Source organism: Salvelinus sp. IW2-2015, linkage group LG1, assembly GCF_002910315.2.
Source record: "Salvelinus sp. IW2-2015 linkage group LG1, ASM291031v2, whole genome shotgun sequence".
Classification (NCBI taxonomy): Eukaryota; Metazoa; Chordata; class Actinopteri; order Salmoniformes; family Salmonidae; genus Salvelinus; species Salvelinus sp. IW2-2015.
In genome coordinates, this window is record NC_036838.1 from 19979469 (window position 1) to 19995033 (window position 15565).

General features: G+C 40.8%; 2 protein-coding genes across 7 annotated transcripts in view; both read right to left on the reverse strand.

Moving 5' to 3' along the window:
• Positions 1–6005, reverse strand: part of LOC111962231 (eukaryotic translation initiation factor 4B) — a 43322-nt gene extending 37317 nt beyond the window's left edge. For all 6 annotated transcript variants that reach the window (XR_011478811.1, XM_070442116.1, XM_023985179.2 and 3 more), the window contains exon 1: positions 5978–6005. Coding sequence is in view for 5 of the 6 variants with exons in the window: in XM_070442116.1 (XP_070298217.1) it covers positions 5978–5990 (13 nt within the window). In the remaining variant the exon portion in view is untranslated. The remainder of the gene's footprint in view (positions 1–5977) is intronic.
• Positions 6006–7773: 1768 nt separating this feature from the next.
• On the reverse strand, positions 7774–13881 carry krt18b (keratin 18b). Its single transcript, XM_023985191.2, has 7 exons — positions 13301–13881; positions 11240–11322; positions 10455–10611; positions 9898–10062; positions 9193–9318; positions 8735–8955; positions 7774–7969 (listed from the first exon to the last, which is right to left on the reverse strand). Exons 1-7 carry the CDS (start codon positions 13775–13777, stop codon positions 7936–7938), a joined length of 1263 nt encoding a protein of 420 aa, XP_023840959.1. The 5' UTR covers positions 13778–13881; the 3' UTR covers positions 7774–7935.
• Positions 13882–15565: the final 1684 nt, after the last annotated feature.

Genomic DNA, 15565 nt, shown 5'->3' on the forward strand with positions numbered 1-15565 from the left:
CAAGTGTTCTCACTAATTTGAAAAACATAATATTGTAGGGCTTCCCTCATGCCCCTTTTCATGATGGCGCTAACGTTAGCGACGTGAGTGCTAARTAGCTACCAACCAGAAAATGAAGCTGACCAACACAGACAGACTACAAGTAGTGAGTCGAGTTACAAACGGACTATACTAAACAAGTTAAATGTCTTACCTGTGATGAAATGTTTTCCACACACACACAACCATGTGTAGCCTACTTGGACACCGGGTCACCACAATTACCCACCCTTCCACACCGTAGGTCGGGATTTTTGACCCGGTTACACCACAGCAGCTTTTTGCATGTTTTATAATTGTATACATTTTTAAGAATCTACAACAAAGTTTGCTCTTTTACAATCGGGGTTAATGGGAAAGAATGTTGTCCCCAATTTGTGAGCGTGGTCGAGGGGAATTCCTTCTTATGACATGAATACCGACTCAGTGTATAGCCAGTGAGTCATTCTTGCCAATGAATGTAGTAAGCTAGCTAGCCCCCTTGCCAATGTAGCCATCATGCCAAAGCTAGCTAGCTAGTTACACAAATCAATTTAGAATTAGATGGTTTGTAGCTATTTATCAACACAGATTAAGCTCACTAGCTAGTTACTAACCCATATGTAGACCCTAACTGGTTTTAGAGCCTATTGATGATAGTATCTTTTGGCCGGGGCAGTATTGTTAACAGACCCAACGCTCATTCTGAAAGTTGAAACGGTTTTGGAAACGAGGAACATAGCGATCTTTCATAACAGCGATTCAAAAAAGGTTAAATTACTACACACCTTTATAGGGTTAGTGATAGAGGTCGACCGATTAATCGGAATGGCCGATTAATTAGGGCCGATTTCAAGTTTTCACAACAATCGGAAATCGGTATTTTTGGACACCGATTTGGCCGATTATTATTATGATATATATATATATTTTTTTTACACACCTTTATTAACTAGGCAAGTCAGTTAAGAACACATTCTTATTTTCAATTACGGCGGGTTAACTGCCTTGTTCAGGGGCAGAACGACAGATTTTTACCTTGACAGCTCGGGGATTCAATCTTGCAACCTTACGGTTAACTAGTCTAACGCTCTAACCACCTGCTTTACATTGCACTCCACGAGGAGCCTACCTGTTACGCGAATGCAGTAAGAAGCCAAGGTAAGTTGCTAGCTAGCATTAAACTTATCTTATAAAAAAACAATCAATCAATCATAATCACTAGTTAACTACACATGGTTGATGATATTACTAGTTTATCTAGCATGTCCTGCGTTGCATATAATTGATGCGGTGCACATTCGTGGAAAAGGACTGTCGTTGCTCCAACGTGTACCTAATCATAAACATCAATGCCTTTCTTAAAATCAATACACAGAAGTATATATTTTTAAWCCTGCATATTTAGCTAAAAGAAATCCAGGTTAGCAGGCAATGTTAACCAGGTGAAATTGTGTCACTTCTCTTGCGTTCATTGCACGCAGAATCAGGGTATATGCAACAGTTTGGGCCGCCTGGCTCGTTGCGAACTAATTTGCCAGAATTTTACGTAATTATGACATAACATTGAAGGTTGTGCAATGTAACAGGAATATTTAGACTTATGGATGCCACCCGTTAGATAAAACACGAAACGGTTCCGTATTTCACTGAAAGAATAAACGTTTTGTTTGAGATTATAGTTTCCGAATTCGACCATATTAATGACCTAAGGCTCGTATTTCTGTGTGTTATTATGTTATAATTAAGTCTATGATTTGATATAGCAGTCTGACTGAGCGATGGTAGGCACCAGCAAGCTCGTAAGCATTCATTCAAACAGCACTTTCGTGTGTTTCGCCAGCAGCTCTTCGCAATGCTTCAAGCATTGCGCTGTTTATGACTTCAAGCATTGCGCTGTTTATGACTTCAAGCCTATCAACTCCCGAGATTAGGTTGGTGTAACCGATGTGAATTGGCTAGCTAGTTAGCGGGGTGCGCGCTAATAGCGTTTCAAACGTCACTCGCTCTGAGACTTGGAGTAGTGGAGCGATGGGTAACGATGCTTCGAGGGTGGCTGTTGTCGATGTGTTCCTGGTTCGAGCCCAGGTAGGAGCGAGGAGAGGGACGGAAGCTATACTGTTACACTGGCAATACTAAAGTGCCTATAAGAACATCCAATAGTCAAAGGTATATGAAATACAAATCGTATAGAGAGAAATAGTCCTATAATTCCTATAATAACTACAACCTAAAAGTTCTTACCTGGGAATATTGAAGACTCATGTTAAAAGGAACCACCAGCTTTCATATGTTCTCATGTTCTGAGCAAGGAACTTAAATGTTAGCTTTTTTWKKWMGSKKKWWWTMSKKRTTTWKRTRRRTRRRCKAKKKRTTMMTTTTMSKWTWWTTWAAKCKAAWTMYAKKWMMTTRKWTWWTTWWTTRKYGSRWAAWTMYWWWTWWTMYWMMWMTWWWWTWAWTTWAAWWAYMMMTRKWTRKYMWYTMMTMMWAWTMMRKWTWWTWKKAAWWWWWWWWWWWTTTTTTAATTGGCCGATTAATCGGTATKGGCTTTCTTTGGTCCTCCAATAAMCGGTATCGGRGTTGAAAAATCATAATCGGTCGACCTCTAGTTAGTGATCCCACACAACCATATCTCCATGTTACAGCGCATGTTTACGGAAAACAGWAGACAGTCGACTACCTCTGCTAASTAGGTATCTGCGCCAATTCACCTTTAAACAGAACATGTAAGGTCCATGGACTACAAGGAGTAACGTTAGGCTCCTTTAGTCCAATATTGGGCCAGCTAGCTACCTGCTAAGCTAGCCATTGTCATTACACCCACTTGCTTATGGCGTCAGCATACTCCCTTAAAAGACCTTCTCTTGAAAAACAAGAAAAAAAGTGCCAATAGTACTGTRTGTCCATTTTGAGATGCCGTAGCCAGTATACACTTCCTCAAAATATCATTAATATAAGATAACTCAAGAAATCTGTCAAATCATACGTTTTAGCCAATGATATCTTAGTCGTGCAATTTTACATATAACTAAGATGTTTGGGGCAGTATTTCTCAAGTGAAAAAATGTGCATGAAAGCAAGTCGTCTCTCATTGAATGACACGAGACACTTCATTGACAAATCCCTATGGTTGACCAATCACCGAAGGGGCTTAAGACTTCTACTGCCAACTTCGGCTTGCCTCGAGAAAAACATGTGCCCGAACAACCGAAATAACCTTTGTTGGAAGTCCAAAACGTCACAAAATGTCTTCATAATATATGAACWAACTGTTCCAAGCTGTTTTGGCTGGGAAGCATGCAGGTGCCTTTACGGGGAAAACTGCTCGAGTTAAAGTGGAACTGACAGAGTTTTTGCAACATTAAATCTTATTCAAATCTGTTTATATAGACCCCCAGGAAGACTATGACACCTTTTTTGTAAGCACTTAGATATGGTCATTTTCATAAATTCATTGAATGTTTGGGAATGCGTGTAGAAAGGCATTTCTGATAATTCTGTAGCAATAGAGTTGGAAAGCGGCCATGCGTTTGGACAATTAATTGACACTGCAGTAAATAAAACCGAATTTTAAAAAATCTGTCTTGTCCAGGACCGGAGTCTATGCAGACCTGTGCGCCATAGCCAATCAGAGCTACAGTAGGCCTACATGCAAATAAGTAATATGGGCCTGCCATAATTCACTTTGAACTGGACTGTGTGTTTACAGGCAGTAGCAACATTGTGACTTTAGATCATTAGAACGCATTTGCCAAAAAATACATCTGAATGGATTTCTGCAAATATGTAAACACCARAGGAGTCCTCTTACATTTGGGAACTTCACAGTCCTATTGATCAAAAAACCATGAAAAAGGTAGGCCCTCTTTCCCTCAGTTGCATATAGCACATCAACAAGATCAACAACTAATGCCTGAGCGAGATGAGACTAAATCTAATGAGGGAACATTAGATAAACCCTCTCAAACTTTTTCAGCTAGTTGGCCATCAAAATTGCACTGATAAACGATGGGGAATAGTAGCCTGCTTGTCCCTCTGCAACTTGCCTGCCAATGCCGGACCCCAGGAAGAGCTTGGCAGCAGCTAATGGGGATCCATAATAAATACAAATGCATACTTGTCCCAACCCATYTTTTGACAACTGAATGAGAACATGCCTGCCCGCCCATGTGATCGATGCCAAATACATTTGATTGACAACTAAGAGATATGCTAACTGTGGATAAGTCGTTCAAGTTCAGCATAGCTAGCGAAGCGATTCAAATGTCTTGCTAGCTAACCAAATGACAACTGCATCTCTAGCTGTAGCCAACAAAAAACGATATGAAGGGGGAAAAAAGGTTAAATAGCTAACATTAGGCTCCGTGTTTTTAGCTTGCTAAATAAACAGCTAGCTACATAAATACGCTAGCCCAGGGGTGTCAAACTCAATCAGCGCACTGGCAGTATTGAAAAAACAACTAATTTGCGGGCAAGACATACGCTATTTTATTTTACAAAAAACTTGCAACCCTAACTGGCCATTGCTTTATTAGAAAAAATATGGCCKTTTATAATGTCCTTACATGATGTTGTATATAGTATTTTAAGATATTAAAACAAAAGATAAACAATATTTGTTCAGGCTCGTCCATGTTAGGCAAAGATTTGGCTCGTGTAGGCCTTCATTGTAAAATAAGAATTTGTTCTTAACTGACTTGCTTATTAGTTAAATAAAGGTTAAGGCCTAGTGGCTATGACATAATGAAATATGAAAAAGTTGGAGATGCCACTGATGGTTAGTACGAGTGTCCGGTGTTGTGCCGAAAATCTCCCGCTGCCAGAATCCKCCCTCCCTAATTTCGTGGCTAGAGTCAAATATTTTCTAGAGAACAAACTTCGTCAGGATAGGTAACCGACATTAATAATTAATGTATGTGTCATATTATACATAGAAGAGGGAGTACAATGTTGGCCTGCAATAAACATTTCAGAACAACTATGGCTGAATTAGTATCCTTACACTTTCAAAATTACTTGTCGAATAAGACATGGGAGAGATGATGAATTTTGGCAAAGAGATTTATTTATAGACTAATACAAATCAGTAGCGGATTTAGGTACGGGCGAAATMGGCAGCATCTTGCCGAGGGCGGCACGGGGCGCCCCTGGGTGCGGGCGGGGGTTGGCTGCACCGGGCGCCATACAAGCTAGAACCGCAACATACACTTGAAACAAATAGCTAAACCAAAAACTGCAGACAAAAATGCTTTCTGCTACTAAGATCAGTAAAATGTAGGCTAAATTGACAACGGAGTTTAGAGCAGAAATCTAAACTAACAAGCAATTCGCAGCAATGAAATACGCGAAATGGGGGAGAATTCTTGCAAGGGGAAGATTTTCCGCACAACACCGGAAACTGTCGTACTTCACCCATCGGTTACCAAAAATCATCTCTAATCCGGGGACCCAAATGCGCACGTGGGGAATTTCTTGGGAATCCCATGCCATTCAACCAAACCCTCCTCCAAGAATTCGCTTGCGCCTCTAGCAATAGCATAGATTGTCTGAGCGCACAGTAAATCGTCCGCTATCTAACGTTAGACACAGTGTGACCGTTCTTTCAGTAACGTTATTTGTTTATGTATAACAACATAACGACCTGCTTAACAATGTATAATACAAGCAAAAGACGACCTCTAAAGTCAACTTGCTACACGTTACATTAAAACAACAAACACTGGTGGGACAAAATGATTCAACTTGCAAATCGCTGCCTCGCGTAACCATAGCTAGCTTTAACGTTACATCCCTTGGCCGGCCAGGGGGTCTTTATCCCTCAGAAACAGTCATGTAATACCATTATACACATAGGCCATTGACACGACAAGGTGTAAACACCGGTCAAACAATATGTGCTAGTTGTGCGGAGCTAATACACTCTGAAATTTCCCAACTCGTTCACCCYCATAAACCTCACCTGCCGCCGCCATGTTGGAGAGCGAGTTCGCATCAGATTCCCGGATGAAGGCGTCAGAAGTTTATAAACGAGAACGCGCATCTTTGGTTTCGAGCCTCAAAGCCCTCCCGRCTTGCCCATGCAGTTTGTTTTCTATAATAAACTGGGTGGTTCGAGCCCTGAATGCTGAGTGACTGACAGKCGTGGTATATCAGACCYTATACCACGGGTATGACAAAACATTTATTTGTACTGCTTTAATTACGTTMGTAACAGGTTTATAATAGCAATAAGGCACCTCGGGGGTTCGTGGTATGTGGCCAATATACCATGGCTAAGGGCTGTGTRCAGGCACTCCACGATGCGTAATGCATAAGAACAGTCCTTAGCCGTGGTATATTAGACATATATARCACGGGTATGACAAAACATTTATTTTTACTGCTCTAATTACATTGGTAACCAGTTTATAACAGCAATAAGGCACCTCAGGGGTTTGTGGTATGTGGCCAATATACCACGGCTAACGGCTGTATCCAGGCACTCCGCAATGCGTCGTGCTTAAGAACAGCCCTTGACCATGGTATATTGGCCATATACCACAATATACCTCATTCCTTATTGCTTAATTAGGCCTATTTTATATTAGAATATTATGTTATGGTTTGTATGCCCACATGGCCAATTTTAGGCATCTCAAAGCATTTTCATACCATTTTCTTTTGGTTTATAGGTAGGCAGAATATGTGTTTTACGTGTTGTTGCGTAGGCCTACTATGTCTAATTTTCATTAATTATTAGATAATTTATCCTTCAACCCATTCATTCATTTACTCATTCATTCATTCGATTAATTCATTATAGTACCAACCTGACCAATAAAAACAGTCGTACCTAATGTCAATATTGTGTCTTCTAGTCTCATGATCTCATCTTGTGCTATTGAACTGAAAGTTTGCTGCACTCAAGGATAATTCCCTGCAAGCAAAAAATAAGATGATTCACATCTTTATTTTTATAAACTAACCTCAAATAGATCAATATTCTATTGATCTATGGATAACATGGATAACCTAAGGAGGACGTACAGTCATTCCTCCTTAGGTTATCCATGTTGTAGGCTATTGATACAGTATTTGAGTGACAGCTTGTAGATATATCGATAACGTAACCTACTGACCTTCATAATAGGTAGCATAAACTATGCATTGCACTCTAGTCTTCCTTATGTATTGCCTAATAAAAACTGGATGGTTCGAGCCCTGAATGCTGATTGGCTGACAACCGTGGTATATKAGGGGGTGTCATGCCTAAGAACAGCCCTTAGCCGTGSTATATTGGCCATATACCACACCCCCTCGGGCCTTATTGTTTAAATATAGCCTAACAGAGTAGCCTACCTAKATTCAAGAAGAGCACTAGCCTCAATTGCTTCCTAAAGCATTCTGTTCCATAGTAYCCTATTCACAATGAGTCATAATTAATTAATGATTATCTGTATGTGTTGGGATTAAGTACTTTATGGATGTAAAGTTTAAATTATGACTGTATAGTTATACACGTGATAAATATTCATACATTTCTTCCCTCATTACTAAACCACACCGTCCTTTGTTTTAGGGTGATAAGCTTTTGCAATAGCCTTTACACTTTTGTTCATGATATGGGAAGGTGTGCCCCTTTCTGTGCACTGAGGTCATTTCTGGACATGTAGTCCTTTTATGGCTCAAGTGCACCCCTAGAGACAATGTGTAATACTTGCCAATCAGTTCATCATGGTGCAGTGGAACAAAGAAACAAATATGAGAAACAACATGTTAAATGGTAACCATTGTATTTATTGCATCTTTTTGTTMGTTTGTCATGATAACACGATGCTATGCCCATTTGATGGGTTTGACTCCTCCGCGTCTGTGCGTGTCTCTCTCTCTCTCCATGAAGTTGATAATTGGTCGTCACTTTTGTCCGCCCTCATTCCCTTATGGTTTCAGTTCATCCATAGCGTCTTGAAGCCTGGAATAGAATMAATAGGTATTAAAACACAGGATATTAATTAATTGACAAGACAGATGATAATGCCATACCTAGTTTTTACTGTAGATGGCATTAAACCTCCTCAAGAACTGTACTTCACCCATACTAATTGCTACTGACATGTCCAAAATAATATTGTGTTTCTTCCATTTCACTTTGTCACAATTTCCAAGTATTTGAATCATGATATGTGTCACCACCACCTCCCCATCATTATTTCCTGTTTCAACTCCCTAGATTTTATTTAAACTATGCTCTGTGGCAGTTTGTGGTACATGAACTTGAAGCATAGCTGACATAAGCATTGAGATGCTAAAAGAATAAGCATTTTAATTACTATCAATCCTCAACCCTAAGAAAAGAGTGTGCATCTCAATAATCAAAAGTTTCTGCCTCTTCTTCTCACATCCTTTCCTTCACTAATGTGTAAGGAACTGGATTGGTGGACGAAGCCCCCACCCTATAACAGTCACCTATCCATGTGTCTTTAGATCAGTGCAGTTGATGAAAACAAACCGAGGAGAGTTAKGACTATTGAGACACACCCCTAGTCAGTCAGCCACTCAACCTCATCCACTTGCTTGAAGTCTCTTGAAAGGAAGTGACTTTAGACTATTGAGACACAACCCTAGTCAACCACTAGCCCCTATTCCCTCATACACTCGCTTGTAGTTCCTTGAAAGGAATCCACTTTAGACTATTGAGACACACCCCTAGTCAGCCTTTAGTCCCTTGTCCACTTACTTGAAGTCTCCCCCATCGAGCAGGCTCCTGTAGGTGGCGATCTCYGCCTCCAGCTTCATRTTCATATTGAGCAGTGCCTCATACTCCTGGCCCTGCTGCTGGATGTTGCCCCGCAGGTTGGTCAGCTCGCCCTCCAGACGGATGAGGATAGCATTGTACTTCTCCACCTCCATGTTGGAACGCATCTCTGTGTTACGCAAGGTGTCTTCCAAGGAGGATTTCTGCTGGGAATAACAGGGGAATGTTGGGAATGGTCTTCGAAATTTTGTGGAATGATACTGGGATTATTAGAATGTTGGAATTTGGAGATATGGATGGTATGGCTAAGGTATGGCAGCGGACTTTAAAAGGAGGTCGTACATAGAGGACATGCATGAGTTACTATCAGTTCCATTTCTACTCAGAGGAATTAAGGAATTTAACGGAAATATGTTATCATATTGAAAGAATGTCCTTGCCAAGCTCTGTTGYGATGCCAGCTCGATCTCGAGGGTCTGTAGCTGTCTCTGTAGGTCGCTCATCTCCATCTGGGCCCCCTGCAGGGCCTCTGTGTTCTGGGATACCTGCACCTGTACGTCTGAGATCTATACCACAGCACAGAGGAAGAAAMGAAGGTAAGGAGATAGGGATGGAGGGAATAAGGGAAGGAGATAGGGAGGGAAGAAGGTAAGGAGAGAGGGAGGGAGGGAAGAAGGGAAGGAGCGAAGCTTAGGTGTCTATTCAATCTGTAATGCTGAAGCGTTACAGATTCCACYATATAAATMMAAWGGTAATTTCCGATTGAGTTGACATATGCAGCGTTTACCATGAATGCAGTCTCCYCTAAAGTGGGAACATTGCCTTTAAATTTCAACCARGCTTTAAAGCTGAACTTCCGCGATGCGGATTGAATAGATCCCTTAGTCATCTTGAAAGTTGAATTCATGTTTTGGATTTCAGGATTTTTTGTATGACTAGACTACCCATACAACAAAACATGTTTTCAATGGAAAGCTACACTTTCAGTGAATATTTTTTTTAAATCTTGGCCAGTGGGTGTGGGTTACTCCATTTTAGTTTTAATTGCAGAACAAAAAACAGTAATTATAGGTTTGATGTGGTGTGTAATGATAGTATGATACAATGATGTACCTTCTGGACACTGTGAAAATAAGATGGGCTACCTGGTTTTCGTGCCACACTTTGAGGTCCTTTGCGTTATTCAGAGCCATCTTCTCGTAGTTGGCCCTCATCTCCTCCATGACCAGACTCAGGTCCTGACCTTTAGGGGCGTCCACGTCCACCTGCACCCCCGACTGGGAGATCTGGGTCCTCATTTCCGTCACCTCCTGTTGGAGAGAGGGAAGGGGGAAGGGGAGAGAGGGAGCAAGAGAGAGGGAGAGATAAACAGAATAAAAGGATAGTAAGGCATTCCAACATTAGCTAACTGTGAAACTTGAAAAGTTCATAGCTAATGATAAGGTTAATCTGATATTATCACATTATCGTTGTTCTTCAAGGAATTGTATTGTTCTTCATTCTATTTCTATTCTCTATAATGAAAATGTTCTATTTCAAATTATTATTTGACATTGACATTCAGTCTCAATGCTATAATAGCTCACATTGCTGTGGTTCTTCCTAGAATAATTCTTATCTTCAATATTTTCTAATGTAAGGAAAATGTTCTATTTCAAATGATTATTTGATATGGACATTCAATCTCAATGTTATAGCTCACATTGTCATGGTTCTTCCTGAGGAAGATGAGCTCCTCCCTCACGGCCTCGATCTCACTCTCCACATTCATCCTGCCCATGTTGGTGTTATCGATGACCTTCTTCAGCCCGGCGATGTCCGCCTCCACTGACTGACGAATGCTGAACTCAGATTCAAATCTGTGGGCACAGGGAAACTGTCACTAAACTCTACATTGACATGAAATAACCTAACATTTTGGGTTAAAGGCACAAAATGGCTGCCATGTTTCAGTTTACTAGGGGTAGGATGGATTTGAAGCAAACACTGATCTGAGGTCAATTTGGTATTTTTCCCATCCTTTTGATTATCATTATAATTTGGGGAGGAAAGTTGATCCTAGATCTGTGTCTGTGGGCAATTATTATCTCCTGAACAGTTCACCAAGGTTATAAGAGCTATGCAGCATAGGGGTTGCATGTAAGAGGTTACATGCACATCAGGCATTCACATACAGATGCCAAGATGGCAGATTCATTATGAGAGATTAGACTTTCTGTGCCAACTGGTACCGGCACAACTGGTTTCCACATAATTTACATMAAATTATGTTGAACCAACATGGAATAGACGTTGAACTGACATCTGTGCCCAGTGGGGGGGTTTGAGCCAATGAACTTTGTGAGAAGCACAATTACAGTATGAAATTGAACAGATCAAATGCTTTTAATGACAGAACAACAACATCTCAAATTAACCCCTGTATTGTATACAATGTAATCGCACAACCAATGTGCAGAAAGATGTAATTTACAGTGGTATACTCACTTTACTCTGAAGTCATCTGCAGCTAAGCGAGCATTATCAATTTGGAGGACAATACTAGCGTTATCCACTGTTGCATCGAAGACCTATTGGAGAAAAATACTGTTAATTCCATTGAATATATGACAAAAAGAGATATAATGGGCATACTTCTTATTTATCATGAAATACTAAATATTTTCTGAAACTATTTTTGCATGTGACATAAGCCTGCTTTATTATGCTTTACTTTCCTTTACTTTTGAATACATGTCAGTTATAGAGGAAGGCCTTTCCCCCGTTTACTGCTCAATGCAAATAGATATGAACTTGCTTCCCATTCTAACTATAATTTTGTGTGTCATACATAGATGAGCTGGCAATAAAAAAGAAGAACTAATATGTTCCATCATTGAATTTGCTGCTCATCACCAACCTAAAACAGTTGTTTTAAATTTACGCCTCCCAGGGGGGTGTTATTGAAACCGGAAACCGCAGATTCTGAGTGATTTACATAATGGGACCAAAACACAACTGAATCTATGGTTACGACCATATAACTCTGACTGCCCCTGAAAAAGAGGAAGCTGTGAACGGAAAAGCAAGAAAATGAGTTCCCGTGCTAGGGCTGTCTGTTCTCAGTTTGCATTGTTAGAGAAAACGGGCCAGACTTCCTGTCTTCCGCCCCCAATCTGTGTGTTTGTAACCATGGTATTCTAGTGCGAATCACATAAAAAGGGGAACTCTTGTCGGTTTATGTGTCCGGCAAATGGAACAAGGCTAACATTCATCATAAGAGTGTCATCATAAACTATAGAGGACTTTGGAATTCTTTTGAACAAACGTCAGCTTTTGCAGGGATTCCGAGAGCTCTTGTTGGAATTCTTTGACTGTGCTGTTAAAGCTATAATGGTTATAGAAAAAACACACCAGCCAGCAATGTGTTTCAAATCTCGCAGGGAAATATTTTTGTGTGTTGTCCCACCACATCTGGTTCATACCGCTGGACCCTCTCACACTACACTATGCCCCAGAGTGGAGACACTGACCCGGGGAGGTCAAAACGCTTTGCAAACACTCTTGGAACTTTGTTAATAGGTTTTGTTCAGTTTTTTGATGATGATGATTCATTGCGTCCACCAAATTTGGTGATTCYTTTGAGGAACTCTTTGACCAAACTGAGGAGTGAGGGAACTAGTGAAGGAGGGGGAGGGAAAGTGGATATCTGACTGGCCTGCCACACCCTCTACAATGATTTATATATACAGTAGATGACTAACAGGGGGCGCTGTTTTYGAAGCCTCCATCTTGGCACTCCCCCACTGTTATAAAAACKATTTTGGAAGCTATAGAAATGCATTTACAAAGGTCTGAATTTCTTTTTTCAATGTGTATTCTATTACCAACACCTTAATACACACCTTTTAATTATTTTATGTGAGCTAAACATAAACATTTGAAATGAAATAATATAAAGATTTAATTTCCTTAAAGTATGATTTTTTTAAAGTACTAATGTTACTGTCCCCATTACAACAACAAAGWKCTTAAATACATATCATTTTGTCCTTGAAACATTTAAATTAAATACTGTAGAATTCCATTCATTCATATGGAGGACTGCTTTTCAATATGGCTGGCTGGTGGCTTCAAAGTCTCATTGGCCAATACACAGCATCAGCAATCGAGGGTTTAGATACATCATTGACCCTCTATTCAGTTAGGAATTTTGAGAAGCCAGTTGTTCCAATGCAGGGTTCCCCACAGAAATGTTGAAGTCAAAGCAAAAGCAAAGTAAATTGGTAAATAAATAATGGTCATTATGCTTAAACTCATTCTTGGACGAACATCTTCTCTCATACCATAATGGGTTTTAGTTCAACGAAAAGTTGCAGGAGTGGTGACATTACATTKATATTTTGACTTACTGGTTGATCAAATCAACACACTTATCTAAGCAACAAAATACAAAACCACAAATTCCTCAACTTAACCCTTTTCTTACACACATTATTCTTTCTCAACACCCCCCTCTCTTGTCTCTATCACTTTTGTAATGATACTGTATTTCATTCACACCCCCACCTTCTTGCGCAGGTCGTCCAGTATGGTGTTGTACTTGCTATAGTCGCGGGCGTCCGGTCCTCCCTTCTCCAGGGCCTCTCGGATCTTCAGCTCCAGTTGTCCGTTGGCCTGCTCCAGGTTTCTCACTGTCTCCAGATAGTTGGCTAGGCGGTCGTTCAGGTTCTGCATGGCCCCCTTCTCGTTGCCCATGACGTGACCGCTGCCACCACCTGCTGCCGCAGCGTTGATCAGGCCACCCATGCCGGCACCCATGCCACCACCAATGCCAGTGCCCATACCACCGCCGCTCACCTTAAAGGAGGATGAGGAGTAGGAGGAAGAGCTGGCTGGGGCACCACTGCGGAGGCCCCCGTAAGATGCGGAGGAGATGCGGGTGCCCTGGCCGCCAGCCCCGCCGTAGGTGCTGGCAGCCCGGTAGGAGGACACGGGCGTGGATCGTTGGAAGGAGATGTGGCTGTTGGACGGTCTGTAACTCATGACTGCTGATGGAGTAGTCAGAACGAATGAACAAATGGAAGAGAGAGAGAGAAAGAGAGAGAAAGGAGCCTCTGAGCTGAGTTACAGAAAGAGTGACGTGGGTAAAGTGAACCGGAGAACTTATACTTCCCCCAAACAACCCTCCTCTTTCTCTCTTTTGCAGGCTGGCCTCCAAGACCCTGCCTACATCCACATCCCCCATCCTCTCTTTCCTACTCTCCTACCGCTTCTCGCATGCTCTCATTCCAAACTCTTTTCCCTAACATTTGCCCATGGACACTGCTCAACTTCTATCTACATGCAACATTTAGCTAATTATGTTATTTTTACATGCATCTAATGTAAATCACATATTTGTGACATCTAATAAAAGATAACGTTCTATCTTGTCAATTCAGATMACAAATTCCTCACACTGCAAAAATAAAATGTAAAGCAGAAAAAAAGAAACAAACAAACACACACACAAAATGAAGAAAAGAGAGAAAGACTAGAGTTAATGATGAAGAAAACAATTAAAGAGAGCAAGGRTTTATCCTGGGCATGCTTTGAGATTTTTAGTTTTTTCCCATAAAAGGCATAATTTGGAATGGTTTCTGCATACCCACTGGACAAAAACGGGTTGAATCCACAGGAGGTTGGTGGCACCTTAATTGGGGAGAACGGGTTCATGGTAATGACTGGAGCGGAATTAGTGTAATGGTATCAAATACATTAAACACATGGTTTCCAGTTTTTTTTTTCTTTTTTCCCAGGTTGTTTTTTAAATGTTCTGAGAATGGAATTAAACATTTGACCTGTTCTGGGAACGTACATTTTTAGGTTGCAGGGAGGTTCTGAGAACATTTTACTATGGTTCCTTTAAAGTTTTCCTGTGAAGTTTTATTAACATTCTGAGAATGAAAATGATAGGTTATTTGAAGGTCATTAAATAACGTTAAATAACATTAAATAATATTTCGATAAGACTTTTAATAACACTGCTAGCTTAGTTCAGATTAACTGTTTTGAACTCCATTCCCAAGAAGTTGTGAGAAGGTTGTACGCAAAATAACAATAGGACAACTACGCTCTCACCAAGCTCTAAGAAACATATGGTTCTCAGAAAGTTATGTGCTAGCTGGGGTTGAATCAAGTGGAAACCTGATTGGATTTGAAAAAAGCCATCAATGTAATGGAATTTTGTCTTTTTTTCAACCAGCTTTTAACCTAAATCCAATGACATGGTAAAATGTTTTGTTGACTTCACATTTAATTCATATTAGCTGACAACTCAACCAAATGTAAATCAAAACTAGATGTTGAACTGACGTCTGTGCCCAGTGTGTAGTTTCTATGTACTTGATCAGCCAAACCCCCAAATTACTGGATACGGACACGCTTAGCAGCAGGGCTAAAGTAAACTGGCTTGCAGAAAGGGAAAGGGGGATACCTAGTCAGTTGTACAACTGAATGCATTCAACTGAAATGTGTCTTCCGCATTTAACCCAAGCCCTCTGAATCAGAGAGGTGCGGGTGTAACCGATGTGAAATGGCTTGCTAACTAGCAGGGTGCGCGCTAATAGCGTTTCAAATCGGTGATGTCACTCAATCTGAGACCTTGAAGTAGTTGTTCCCCTTGCTCTGCAAGGGCCGCGGCTTTTGTGGAGCGATGTGTAACGATGCTTTGAGGGTGGCTGTTGTCTATATTTAAAGAGGGTCCCTGGTTCGAGCCCAGGTAGGGGCGAGGAGAGGGACGGAAGCTATACTGTTACGATAATGCTGTTGATCCGGATCACTGGTTGCTGC